Source organism: Chelmon rostratus, chromosome 13 (assembly GCF_017976325.1).
Source record: "Chelmon rostratus isolate fCheRos1 chromosome 13, fCheRos1.pri, whole genome shotgun sequence".
Classification (NCBI taxonomy): domain Eukaryota; kingdom Metazoa; phylum Chordata; class Actinopteri; order Chaetodontiformes; family Chaetodontidae; genus Chelmon; species Chelmon rostratus.
The window spans coordinates 18,835,842-18,849,511 of NC_055670.1; the positions used below are offsets into that span (position 1 = coordinate 18,835,842).

General features: G+C 41.5%; 1 protein-coding gene across 2 annotated transcripts in view; it reads left to right on the forward strand.

Moving 5' to 3' along the window:
* Window positions 1-12,054, forward strand: part of stxbp5l (syntaxin binding protein 5L) — a 133,157-nt gene extending 121,103 nt beyond the window's left edge. For both annotated transcript variants that reach the window (XM_041950739.1, XM_041950740.1), the window contains 6 exons: window positions 6,629-6,868; window positions 8,688-9,051; window positions 9,668-9,833; window positions 10,773-10,884; window positions 11,094-11,314; window positions 11,923-12,054. In XM_041950739.1, coding sequence (XP_041806673.1) covers window positions 6,629-6,868; window positions 8,688-9,051; window positions 9,668-9,833; window positions 10,773-10,884; window positions 11,094-11,314; window positions 11,923-11,964 — 1,145 coding nt within the window. In that variant the 3' untranslated portion in view covers window positions 11,965-12,054. The remainder of the gene's footprint in view (window positions 1-6,628; window positions 6,869-8,687; window positions 9,052-9,667; window positions 9,834-10,772; window positions 10,885-11,093; window positions 11,315-11,922) is intronic.
* The last annotated feature ends 1,616 nt before the right edge of the window (window positions 12,055-13,670 follow it).

Genomic DNA, 13,670 nt, shown 5'->3' on the forward strand with positions numbered 1-13,670 from the left:
TTCTTCATGTGTAGTTATTTAGCAGTGTTTGTATTTGACTGAGCAGCTTGCATTAGCATCACCTTTCAACATTTGGACGACAGGTTCTGCTTCTCTTGAATGCAAGGAACATCCCTTGCATTGTGTCCCTTAATACTGTGGTTTGTGTCGACCATGTCCCAGGCCTGAAGGTTGGTGCAATATTACTATACGTGTTTTAACCAATTGATTTTTATTTCTCCAGTGCCTTTATTCCTTGTTTTTTTTTTGCCTTCTGTTTAACTTTAATAGCAGCAATGATGCGTTAGTGGTGAATCTCACAATGTCTCTTTAGTAAATAAGCAAACTTTTCTGCCTTTCTTCAGACTTTTTCTGGATGTTTTGTTTTTTGAAAGCTAGGTAACGGAGCACACCTGAGGTTTATGCAGTGTGGCCACACCTCCCAACAAGACTCCGCTTTATTTTGTTTTGTTTTTCTCTAATAGGCTTTTTCAGTGTGCACACAGATAAAATAGGGGAATAAGTCATACAGGCAACCATTCGAGCATGATTTGCACTCTGGCATTTTGACATTCTCATTGAAAAATCTGACATTTATTTTCTTCCATTTGAACTCCTTTTATTCACACCCTGACATTGACCTGCACCATCTAAAAATGGATTCACCCAGCAGGCTGTTCGTTAGTGTGTGTGTGTAAAACACCTTTGTGTCTGATAGACAGGAAATGTGAGCATTTGTGAGTGTGTTTCTATGTCTGTGTGTGTGTGTGCAATGCCAACACATTTCAGTGGTTTTATAGCTACTTTATTTATCTCTGTGTTATCACCTGTTAAGCTGAATTAAGCCAAACACCTTCTGAAGGCCCTGATAAAACGTCTTCCTCATTTTTAACATTTAGCACACTGACCCATCCTTGAAGACTTTATTACTATTTTAAAAGGTGCCTGGTTGGTGTTTTAGGCTCGTTGTTGGGTATATTTTGCCGTCTGTTCTTACACAAGTGACAGCCAAAGTAAAAACAAAAAAGCAGATTAAAGAATATGCTGTCAAGTGGGGACTTAAAATGACACTCCCAACAGCGTGAGTTTGAAATATTGACCTCAGAACTGACACAGAAAAATGGCCTCCATCTGCATTGTACATCAACATTTAATTACACAGTGTGTATGAAATCTTGCACTTAGTCTGTCACTGCCAGGCGACAGACATCAAGACGCCAATGCAGGGCATCGATTGACTTTGAATAAACAACATCCTCCCACTCAGACAAAGATGAGACATCCTGTCATCTCAACAGGACTCCTGACATTCTCTTGTCATGTTGGACTTTTTATTTCTCTCTTGCCCTTCAGAAGTAGAAATTTTGTTACAGTGGAAAACAGCAGAATGAAATATCACTCGGCGTGTCTGTGAGCTGAACTTCGCTGCACTTTAAGCCTTTACAATGATTCACATTGCTGAGGGATTTTCTGAGGGTGGTGGACACTGGTTGAAGAGGCTGCAGGTATCGGAAGTGGAAAATCCATAAAAAGTGACAGACGTGATGATTGGCTTGTTTGAACTACCAGCATTGCCTTCATATAGTGCTGTCACATCCTACATATATGCAGTAAACACCGATGGAAAGCTCGGGCTGTGCATGTCGCTTACTCATGGTCCAAGCCTGTGTTTGCTTTTAGTCGGGGCCCTATCGCTTGAACAGAAAGCCTCCATCAGTTCACGACAGGCTAATCCCTCCATAGGAGACTCAACACTGTGACAGTTCCCAAAATGTCATGGTTACTGTAGCCACCTCTGCACACGCATCAGACAAACACAAAAGTAAGAGTGTGTCCCTAAATCACATTCTCTACACACCCATGCTGTGCTATAAAATTATGAATATTTTTAATTTGGGTCAACACTCATTTGTTATTATTGCGCAGAGCTTAGGGGCCTTTACAAAACAGGCTGATGAAGTATTGATGCCAAAAAATAGGACAGGACAGGTGCAGTGCTGCTTGTTGTGTCACAGTTGACCCTTTTACACCAATACTGCAATTAGATTTACGCTGCCATCTTCATCGACCTCATTATACAACAGTGACCTGGAGGGCCGAGAGGGAAACAGTTCTTCATTAGCATAAGCTGAATGTTTTATTAAAGCCACTGCAGTGCAGACAATGGTGGAAAACGCTCCTTTTCACAGTTGATTTAATGCATCTATAACCTCTAAAAATATCCATAAGAAACTGTTTGACAAACTTCTTGAGTAATTTAACATTAATCTTTGAATTAAGATTTAACATGTTTGCATCGTAATATTTTAAGTAACCAAAAGAGAGAATCTCTCATGCAGGCAGACAGAGATGGATGTACCTGCAAGACTACCAGACTTATTACTTACTGATTGAGTAACTGTGTGTTGAATCCTGATTCTGTCATTGTAATCTGTTGGCATGGACGATAAGATTAGTAGTATGTGTTTTGGCACCATGAGTGTGGTCATGATAATTGTGTCAAATGCTCACTTAACACAAACTTTATTCAAAAAGTCATTCTCAGAAATTCAGCAGTAAAAGAGTGTTTTTCAGTTATAAAAATAAGTGTCATTTTTTTCAATTCCAACTGCAGTCTTGCACTTAGTGCTGTTAGCTAGCAGCGAGCAGACTCCTCTGTATGAGTGTTTGTCTGACACTAAAGAAACATGTCATCGTCCATCTACGGGACAATCACCTCGCCTCTGTGTGCCTTAGTGGTTGACAGGGCCCTCCTGCTCTCATACTGCTGAAATAACTTAGAGAATGTGGCTCTGGCTTGAATCCATTGACACTGGTCATCACAGTGTCCAAAGTTTGGCATGACATGACAGCTGGCGTCTTTGTCTTTCGCAGTCAGTGCAGTACTGTACAGATAGAAGCGTGTTAAACAGGCACTCTGAGGTAGTGTAAAGAATAACAGATCATCTCCTCTGTTGTACTTCCTCACAGTTATTTTTGCTGTCTATACACAACTTTACCGATTCACATTTTTGATCAATCTGTCTAATCACTCATCTGGATGATTAGTCGTTTCCAGCCTGGACATACCAGCTTCTGAACAAAATGTGTGCTTGACAAACATGCTATTACATAGTCTAAAAGGCAACTGGCTGTGAAGTTTGTTGAGTCCACTTCCATCACTTCCATACTGTGGAGTGTAGTGAATATTGTACCAGCCGTGTGGGCAGACTGCAGACTGACCTGTCCATGTTTCAGATTCTTTGGCACATTTGTTCTGGATCAATCAAAAATTCCTGTGTCCTTCAGGAGACTGTGGCACTGTTTGTAGCAACATACTGTATGCTGGAAACTGTAGCAGTGTGTCTGATGTGATCGAACATACAGAAGAAACTGTTAGACTTCATTTGTTGCTGTATTTTAATTTAAGTTTTTAATCTGTGTAAGAAGTATCTTAACTTCAGTGTTTTTGCACTGCAGTTCCCCTCTCTCTTTGTGGGGTCGCTTCCATCATTTTAGAGACTATGGTATTGATGATTCATTGATTAGATGTGTAACTCATTAAGAGATGCATTTGATAAGAAAGAAATTCATAGAAATATTGAGATTAGTCTGCAGCGGCTTTAACGTGGGATTATTATGCATTACCGTTGGTTGCTTTTTCTCAGCAGACCGTTGCCTATTCTATATCTGTTCCCTACCTTTGGCACTGTTGTTTATCAGTTTCACTGGGTTACCACAGTGAAGAGCCAGCAGGATCACTGGAATAATTAAAGGTCAATAAGCAGTGCGAGAGATGAGGCCGATGATAATGAGGCCTGCATGCCAGGAGAGGAGACAGAGGAGGGAAATGGCAGGGGAAGCCAGACTCAGTGTACAGTAAACATTTCCATACCTCCCATCTTGGTTCAGCAGCACACCTATTAAATATTGAAGACAGAGTGTAACCCTTAAATTAAGTATAATACACATATTAGAGTATCCTGTAATATCAGAAATTGCTCAAGCACAAGAGGCAGTAACAGCATATATTTTTCCGCACCATAGCACAGAGCTGAGATGACTCAGTGACTACCTGGCCAGATGCTGAAAAGCTTTCAGACATCATTCAGGTTCACATCCGCACACACCTACATCCATGTTTGACTGCAAGGTAGAAACCAAGTGCAAAAGCAGTGGGCCTGCTAATTTGTGGCTTTGTGATAAAAGATGTCCCTGTTGAATCTCTGCAATAATTAACTACCTTATCTTAATTGTTAAAATGTTACATATTGAGGTCAAAGATTTCTTAATTCCCAATTAAGCACACAGTTTCCGGAAACCCTGTATGATACATCTATTTGTATGTGTTTATTACATCTAAACCTGACAAAAAGCTTTGTACACAGTGATTAGTGGTATGTTGAAATGAAAAAAGGCGTTAAGCGTAGTCTTCAGGTGTCTGTCCTCGTCTCTCTACACTGTGTGTGGCTATATGTGCATGTACCACTGTATCAATCTGGCACTTTGTCTGTCTCACCGCTTCAGATTGTCTGCCTTCCCTTATCACCTCCCTGACACAGCCTCGCCTGCCTCTAGCTCCCTGTAAGGGCCCCCCAGGGGTCCCTGTGTCCTGTCAGAGTACCACTGTGCCTGACTTTCATTAGCCAGCACCCCACAGGCCCTGTCACACAGCGTAAACACAGGCAAAACCGAGCTGCTGCTACCCCGACACACAGCAACAGGCTATTTTGTCTTTGTGGCTGCCAGCAGCATCGTACAGCAGTGTTGTCACGACACCAGAATTTTGACTGAAAATATCAAAATATATTGATACTGCTTTGATGCTCTGGTAAACAAGAGAAAAGACAGCCAACAACCACAACTTCCATTCTCGGCGTCCTCAGTTTTCATGGACTTGTCCTTGTACCATTTTTGTAACCAGTCTGTTAACTGGGACCCACTCCAAATGTTCTCCCACTTGCCGCACTATCAAAGAAAGCAGCATCAAATTTTTGGTTGTCTGCTTTATTCAGTGCTATACAGTAGCTCTTCACTGACCCCTCTGGACTGCATGTATGTTATTCATAACATTGGAAGTGTAGAAACCTGCTACTCTTGCAAACAGCGTGTAGTTGAGCAGTTGGTGCTGAAAGAGGGTTTAGAGAGAAGGTGGATAAGCGAGTAGAGGTTGTGTGGCCACAGGAAACATAGACGAGCGGCCTCTTTTTCAGTCGCGCTCTCTGTCTCTGTATATATTTGAAGCAATCTCTCCACACTCAGTTGCATCTTTCTCTCTTTCCCTCTCTGTCACTCTCTGGTACTTCTGTGCATCTGTCCGTCTCTCTGTCCGTTTCATTTTTTTTTTTTTGGCTGGGCGGCTGCACGGCTGCACTTGTGTGTGTGTGTGTTTCTCTGGGGCATGGCGGGGTGTGGTTTTTTATATGGGGTTCATGTTGTGGGGCATGAGTAGGTTATGCATCCAGGAGGGCAATGCTTCAGCAGTTACACGGAGTCACTATGTACTCCCACGATGAGCACCACACCAGCGCCCCCTACTGCTGGAGCGAGAGAGGTAAGGGGGCTTCGGCCACAAACCCATCAACTGCTGTCGTGCTGATAATTATACGTCCGTCAGTCAGTATGTCAGTCCGTCCTGTGGCCCTGTTTCGTCTTAAACATGACTAGCACCAGTTGCTCATGTCCGGAGGCGTAGGAGTGGGGTGATGCCATCTTTGTAGCAATGTACATTTGGGTTTTGCAAGCAGCGTACATTCTAACACATGGTACACTGTGTATCCCCCAAGCCCCCCATAAATAGTGGATGTCTTTTTTTTTAATGAATTTTGGTTCTCAAAACCCTGAAATCTTTTCCTGAAAATGGCATACATTGAACATCTGTCAAAACTGTGTTCATTTTAGCCTGACAGCCTTTGCACCCATCTGTTGGTGTTGTTACATAAAGTCTGCACTCTGTGTAGCATTAGGCTGGGAATGCAGTTCTGCACATTGCTTGGCTCTGAATAATTCAGAAATGCAGCAATACAGAAATACTTTTATGATGGAGGCTTTAAGTACACAATGGAGGACCTGAATGGGTAGCACTCAAACAGAGTTAAAGGAGCTTTTGAATTTGGTGCACCTGCCAGTGAGTGTGTGTTTGTGTGGGCATTCTCGTGTGTGTGTTTGTGTCATTGGACTGCTGAAGTGAATGAAAACCGGTGCACTGTTTCTAAACAAAGACAGAAGTGTGCGAGCATGTGTGTGTGTGTGTGTGTGTGCGCAGGGTTTGCTGTGAAAATATGTTTCTGTCCTGTTGTCCTTTTGTAATTATCAACCATTTTGCTTCTGAGTGTTTCACATCTTTTCAGTGGCATTTTCCTAATCGTTCCAGTGTTTTACATTGCACACAATCTGCAGACAATCCATATTTGACCTTTAAAATATTGTCTTCTGCGCTCCTTATCACTCTCCTTTTCCTTACTGCTGTATATACTTTTTTCTTTGTAACTGCTCGTCCTGTCACACCACCATTCTGTCTTGTTTGTCCACCACATTGCCGTTCCCTTCCAACGCTACTTTTCTCTTTCCTATGTCCTCTCCTCTGTCTCTTGCCATTGCGTCACATCTCTCTCCTCTTGCATCGTTTCCGCTCGCGCTGTGCTTCTGTGTTCGCCGGCCGCCGCGACAGAGAGTCGTGAAAACTCCTTCAGCCGTTCTCGCAGCTCCAGTGTGTCCAGCATTGACCGGGACACCAAAGAGGCTATCACTACACTGCAGCTGGGAGAGTCCTATGGGCGCAAGAGTGACGCCGTGCCCACCCCGTGTCTGTGGGTGGGCACCAGCTTAGGCGTGGTCTTGCTCATCCCAATGTCCATTCCCACCGACCAGGAGGAGAGGATGGAGGAACCTGTGACCATTGGCCCCAGTGGTAAGACCCAATAGGACTGGGTTTTAGATTTTAGATTTGTTACTTAGTTAAGCACAGTGTTCACAGATGTCAGCAATATGTTGGTAGGTACAGTATTTTCATAATTGATAATCTACTGAAGGGCTTAAAACTGCTGTCAGCCTTCTCAGCAGCAAAATCAAGACAAAGACATTATGAGTCAAACGTTGAGAAGGAAGGCACTAAGACCAACAGAAGAAGATTATATCAGGTTCATCATTATTTTGATTCTACCATCATTTTGAAAGTATTCACTCACCGCTACAATCAAGCCATAACACTGTTGAGCGTTTTTTCAATTCGGAGTGCATCCATTTTATTGAATTTCTCCTCTCACCTGTGGCTTTGAAGCTGTGATAATGGGTTTTATGCTCCACATGGCACACAGAAAGCCTAATGTGGATTTTCAACGTTTGAATGTGCTGGATGAAAATAGAATGAAGTGACTGTACTGTATGTTCTCCATTTCCCTGTTGTTTAACCATTTGTTATGAAACCACAATTTGGAATATGACGGAGTCTCTCATAACTGCTGGCCCAATTCAGAACGGTGATCAGGTTCATTAGCACAAAATGTCCACATTTGTTAGACTTATCCTTAAGTATTTTCCAGATGACAAAGGTTATATCAACTTCTGACTACATTTGAAAAGTTGATAAATTCATATTTACCCACTGGCTCTTTAGCTGCTAGTTGCTAACTTTTTCTGTCGGCCGTTCGGTTTCGGCTTTTCTGAGCTTTTTTCGCAGAAAACAGCTGCCTGTTGATATATAGGGTCCACTTACTTTGAAAACACTCAGATACATAAGCTTTCATCTCAAACGCATTTGTATGTTGACTCAAAACATATGAGAAAATGCAATGTCGATGCAATGCAAGGCTTTTACATTATGAGCAAGTCATTTCCAGATGAGTAAGTGCTCCGTGCAAAGCTGTTTGAGCAGCATTTGAAAGCTCAGCTCTCCCCTGGCCTTATTTGTAATTAAGGGCTTCTAAAACCTTATTTGTTTCAATTACAGGGAAATTTGTTGTCATGGAGAACTCTGAAGGGCTTTTTTTCATGCATGACTTTGCATCGACTTCCTTCTGTATGCGAGAACAAGCATAGCTTTTGCAGCCCCATTTTGTTTGCACTCACACGGAGCCACTGAAACATGCATTACCAGTCCACAAACCCTGTCGTGTGAGGAAGAGGGTCTCCGCTCAGGGTTAAGAACATCAGTAGACCCAGATCAGGCCTTCTGAAGCAGTAGTTGTTCTCTTGAGACTGAATGTACAAGAGCAAGCTTATTACGAGAAGGTCACAAATTCAGTTCAGAGGAAATATTGATAAACAGAAAAGCAAGTGTTGTTGAACTCTCATTCTGTGTTCCCAGTGTGCTCCTGTGGATAGTGCAATCGTTCCCACTGCAGTCAGTGTTGTGTTTGAGAAAAATGTCAGCAGACTCCAGTGTATGTGTAAATAATGGAGAACTTAGTAGCCAACAGGTTATACGAGGCTCCTATCTGTGAATGTGTGTTTGTCTTACAGCATCAAGCATTCACACTGACAATCTCAGTCTCACTTCACTTGTAAAGTTCAGTGGATCTCAGTTTAAGGAAAGAAACAATGCACTCGGATTGATGGCAATAAATCCGATGAGTACTGTTTGACCAAAGCTTGGATAAGAAATTTGGTGTTCATGCAGTGTAGTGTGCAGATGCTTTGATTTCTTTTTATTTCCTCTACTCTTTTGTGGTTAGCTTTTAGCTTTAGAAATTGTAATTCAGACCTCATGCCTTCCCTCTGTTGACTCCTAGGAGCTATTCTGATGCTGAAGGGCTCAGTGTTGCGCTTTGGCTTCTTGGACTGCATGGGAGCGCTCATTCAGAGCCCCTACGAGGTTTGGCGAGACCTCAACGCTCCCGAAGACCCTGACAGACCGCGGAAGCGCAAGCTGGTCCACTTCTCGCCATCATCCTCTCAGGACACCTGCGGAGAGGGGCATCTGGCTGTGGTGTGCTCTGAGAGGCAGGCCAAAGTATTCTTGATGCCGTCGCAGTCTTGCCTCTTCGTCCACAACATCACAGAGTCATCCTTTGTGCTGCGAGCCGACGTGGTATCTGTGTGTAACAGTGTGTGCCTGGCCTGCTTCTGTGCTAACGGACACGTCATGACACTCAGGTATAAACTCACTGAAAATACCATCACATTCTAAATCTGATGCCTTGGACCAGGGCTGCACAATTAATGGTATAATAATTGATATCACAACCGTGGTCCGGGCAATTAACTAAGTTGAGTGCAATATTGATGCTTTGCATTTAGAGTGTCTGCACTGATGCGTTGAATAAAGTGCTTCATATTTCATTTGAACTGGTCTCATTTTCTCAAATACACCTCTGGCTACAGGCAAGAATGTTTTCAATGCCGAAATAATGTGCACGTCATATAACTACAGTCTGTGTAGCAATAACTCCTGTCTACTTGGTTGGATGCTAATTGGTGGGACCTTTGTCCTGTTTTATTAATATCTCTTACCTCTTAAAATGCAATTTGATTTCATGTCAGGTGTACATTTGAAGGAAGTTTTTTCTCAGTTGTAAAAGATACATTGCAAGATTAAAGGCAGTGTCAAATGTTAACACACAATAAACTACACCGTTGTTGTTGAGTAGATCAGATTATCATGATTGTTATTTTCTCTGTAATCAAATTTGGTTTTAACGCGTGGTTCATGTTGCTGGGTGCAGTTTTTATTATGCTAATTGGTCCTTTATTCTTCTCACTTTGCTCACAGTTTGCCCAGTCTAAGACCACTGATGGATATCAATTACCTGCCTCTGACAGACATGCGCATTGCAAGAACCTTTTGCTTCACCAACGGGGGGCAGGCTCTATATCTCAGCTCCCCGACAGAGATCCAGAGAATTACGTACAGCCAGGAGATGTGTGACAACCTGCAGGTCAGCACTGCAGTGTGTGTGCGTGTGCGTGTGTGTGTGTGTGTGTGAGAGAGAGATCATGTATTTCTCACATTGGGGGCACTCGCCTTTCCTATGGTGACAAAACAAAGTCCTCATGACATAAATCAATAAATTTTAGGATGAAAACTTGGGTTAAGGTTAGAGAAAGGGTTTGTGTTAGTGTTAGTGTTTGTGTGTGTGTGTGTGTGTGTGTCCATCTAATATCGTTCTATCTATCTGTCAATCTTGTATCTTAATATCTATATATAGATAGATATATGCATATATATCAGTCTGTTCATCTGATTCTGTCTGTGACATGTAACATTTTATGATATGAAGGTATCCACGCGTGTATGATGTAGACTTTAAGTCTGTTCTCGTTTTGCTTGACATTATTCCCAGCCTTGGTGAAACTCAGCCTCTATCAGACCTTAAAAGTAAAATTGCACACTTGTCAAATAAGATTTGAACTCCACTGGGTTGAGTGTGTGCGTGTGCGTGTGCGTGTGCGTGTAGACATAAGCATATTCATATTCAAAGATGTGTTCATTCTTAAGAGGCACCACTGCACTCTCAGTAATGACCACAGACGTCAGTGGAGCTTGTAACATGACGCTGCCGTAGTGCCACCTACAGGCAACAGTAGTTATGGTCTGGTTCTCCTCAGTCACTGAGGAAAAGTTGTCAGTGTATGCAGTCAACTAGTCAGCAGGGCCAAACGCTATCTACAATTATATGTATGGAGGCTATGGCTGTTCTCACGTAAAGGGAAGATAAAGTGATGAAAACTTGGCACTTTGAACCCACCCTACCTCAGTAATGACTAATGTGTGATCAACAAATATCTGCAAAACATCTCTGCCGAAGAATAGGAAAGACTTCTTGTAGAAAAACTGTATTAATTGCTAAGAATTTTTTCTCTTTCATTGGTTTTAGGAGATGCTGGGAGAGCTGTTTACACCAATAGAAACACCAGAAGCCCAGAACAGAGGCTTTCTAAAGGGCTTCTTTGGAGGAAATGCCAATACTTTCGACAGAGAGGAGCTCTGTGTGTTTTTTATCTTTTCTTTCTTATTCTCTACATGAAAGGTTTCATTGTAGTGTGTACTAATCCACCTAAAAATGTCTAATGTAATAAATTCATCAAGATCTGGAAGGCACCGTACAACTATTAAAGGGCTAAAAATGTATCAGCCATCATATTAACCTTTGCCTCTCGTCATTTTCTCATTCTTTTTTACTTGATGTCGTCAACAGTTGGTGAGGCAGCAGCTGGTAAGGCTTCTCGGAGTCTGGCCCAGCACATCCCCGGGCAGGCGGGGCTGGAGGGCATGAAGGTGGCGGCTAGCGGAGCGGTGGGTGAGCTGGTGCGGGCTCGCATTGCTTTGGATGAGAGAGGCCAAAGGCTGGGGGAGCTGGAGGAACGCACCGCCCTCATGATGACCAGTGCAGAAACCTTCTCCAAACACGCTCATGAGGTATTATATTATTCATATATATATATATATATATTTAAGATTGCTATATATTCAGAATGTATCAACTAAATGTTTAGTCACCACCAAGTTTATGATAAAAAAGAAAAGTTGGATAATTTAATTTGATCTTTTCGTAAATTAAAGAATTTGTTTACGAATAATAAATTAAAATTGAGATATGATAAAGTGAAACTGGAAAATGCATGAATCATTTTTTCTCATGTTAGCTTTTGGAAATAGTACAGAATAAATGTAAATGTTTTAAATAAAAATTTGCTTGTTTGTTAGTTACATTATAGTTATATATGAATATGAAAGAAATGCCCTAATGATGTTCATCCCTTTCCTTGGACCTCATTTTCACATACACTAATGTTAGTAATGGCATACTTGTGCTGACACGCCTCATCCTTAAAGATGACCTCATTGTGGTGCCAATTCTCTACCATTTATTTACTCTAAAAATACCGCTTTGATGTTCAAAAACCCTAAATATAATAGCATCAGAGCAAACTTTTTAAAATGTGGTGTTGTTTCAAAGAAATATGCTCCAAACAGGATTTGACAATGTGCTCTATGTGACGCTTTGTTACTTCTTCTTTTTACAGCTGATGCTTAAGTGCAAGGACAAGAAGTGGTACCAGTTCTAATAGCAAGAGGGAGGGCGGAGACTGCCCTTGGGCTGCTGGGAACTTTATGCCGGAACAGAGACTTTCACTCTACAAATGAGAGCAATTAAGAGACTCAAGAGTGACTTTGTCTTTTACGGCTTCTGGAGTGGCTATATATACGGCACTGTCATGTTGATGAAGGACCGGGACGGGCTACTTCCTTGTCTAGACATGTAGTGATGAGGAGAGAAAGAGAGTGGCGGCATTTGAAGGACTGAAGATGGAACTGGAAATATCCAACAAGTCTGTCTGTGTGTGTGTGTGTGTGTGTATGTGTGGTGTGTTTGTGCGTATGCTTGAATGTGTGTGTGTGTGTGTGTGTTGTTGGGTTTTCTGGACCTCACTGTGTAGATACTCAAAAGTTAAAAAACCAACAAGAAATGCATGAAACAAAAATGGATGACTATTAAAATATCCAACTGCCATATTAAAAAGCAGCATGCTACTTTAACAGGAGATACAAAAATAAAAAGTTTTATTTAATGATGTAAGCCAACAACAGAGACTATGAAATACTTTATATTTTTTGAAATATTGACAAAAAAACTATATATAAAAAGGGAAATGTATACCTGCATTGCTATTAAGCCAAAACTTGTGTTCCTTTCCCTTTTTTTTTTTATTTCCCTTGTTTGGTTCATTTCATTTTTTTTTCTTAGTCTCAGCAAGTATAACTTGTCACAATATAGATACACCTAGTTAGCTTTCTCAACACACACTTTAATAATGCTAAAACTATATTCTTACCAGTTACCTTGGGCTGCACAGCGCAAACACAAATCAGTCGTATTTACACTTAACCTCTGCACAGTCTAATCACACTAATTTCACTTCTCGGCTGCTGCTACTTACAAAAGCATTAAATGATGAGGAATATCTCACTCCCCAACTACAGTTGTGTGAAAACAGAGAGCAGATTGGTGTGAGGCGTACGCAAAGGCTGAAGGAGTTAACGGCAAATTCTGGACGTTCTTTATATAGTTTATATAGTATGAACCTATACTATTCACGTGCCAAGGTGAGTGAATCCACTCACTGTAAACTAACTAACAAAGAGCTAATTGTGGTAGTCCTCGTTTGTTTCGTGCTTGATCGGAACAAATGAGACATGGTTCTTGGAGTTGGCCTCAGAGGGCATTTATCAAAGTCAAATGAGTCAGTTTTTCTTTTTGAAAAAAAGAATATATATATATGAGGGTGTTTTTTATTTATTTTTTTTGGTTGTCGCTGGTTCACCATTTGAGTCCTTTAGCTGCCTTTGTCAGATGTATGAGTTTAGTGAGCCATTAGGTTGTGTGTGTGTGTGTTTGTGTGTGAGAGAGAGAGAGAGAAAGAGTGCCACAAATGTTAAATAACGGGACTCTTTCTCCACCAAAGCAATCAAAAATGAATGACACCCTCCCATCTCTCTCCACCTCATTCTTTTCAAAGTTATTTGAGCGTTTTCACCTTTCCGTCACCACAAACAATACTTTTAATGATTGTCGGTGTCTTTGTGAGTACGAAGAGGAGAGCTGGAATCACATCCATGTAATCGCAAACAGCAAAAGGTTCAGGAGAAGTGACAGTATTTTTTTCAGTGATGTTCAGATGTGAGTCAGTGAAGAACTTATGTACACGTGTAAAACATTTGCAACGATTTCAGCTGAAGGCAAATATGTTATTTTTTTTCCTTCAATATTGTT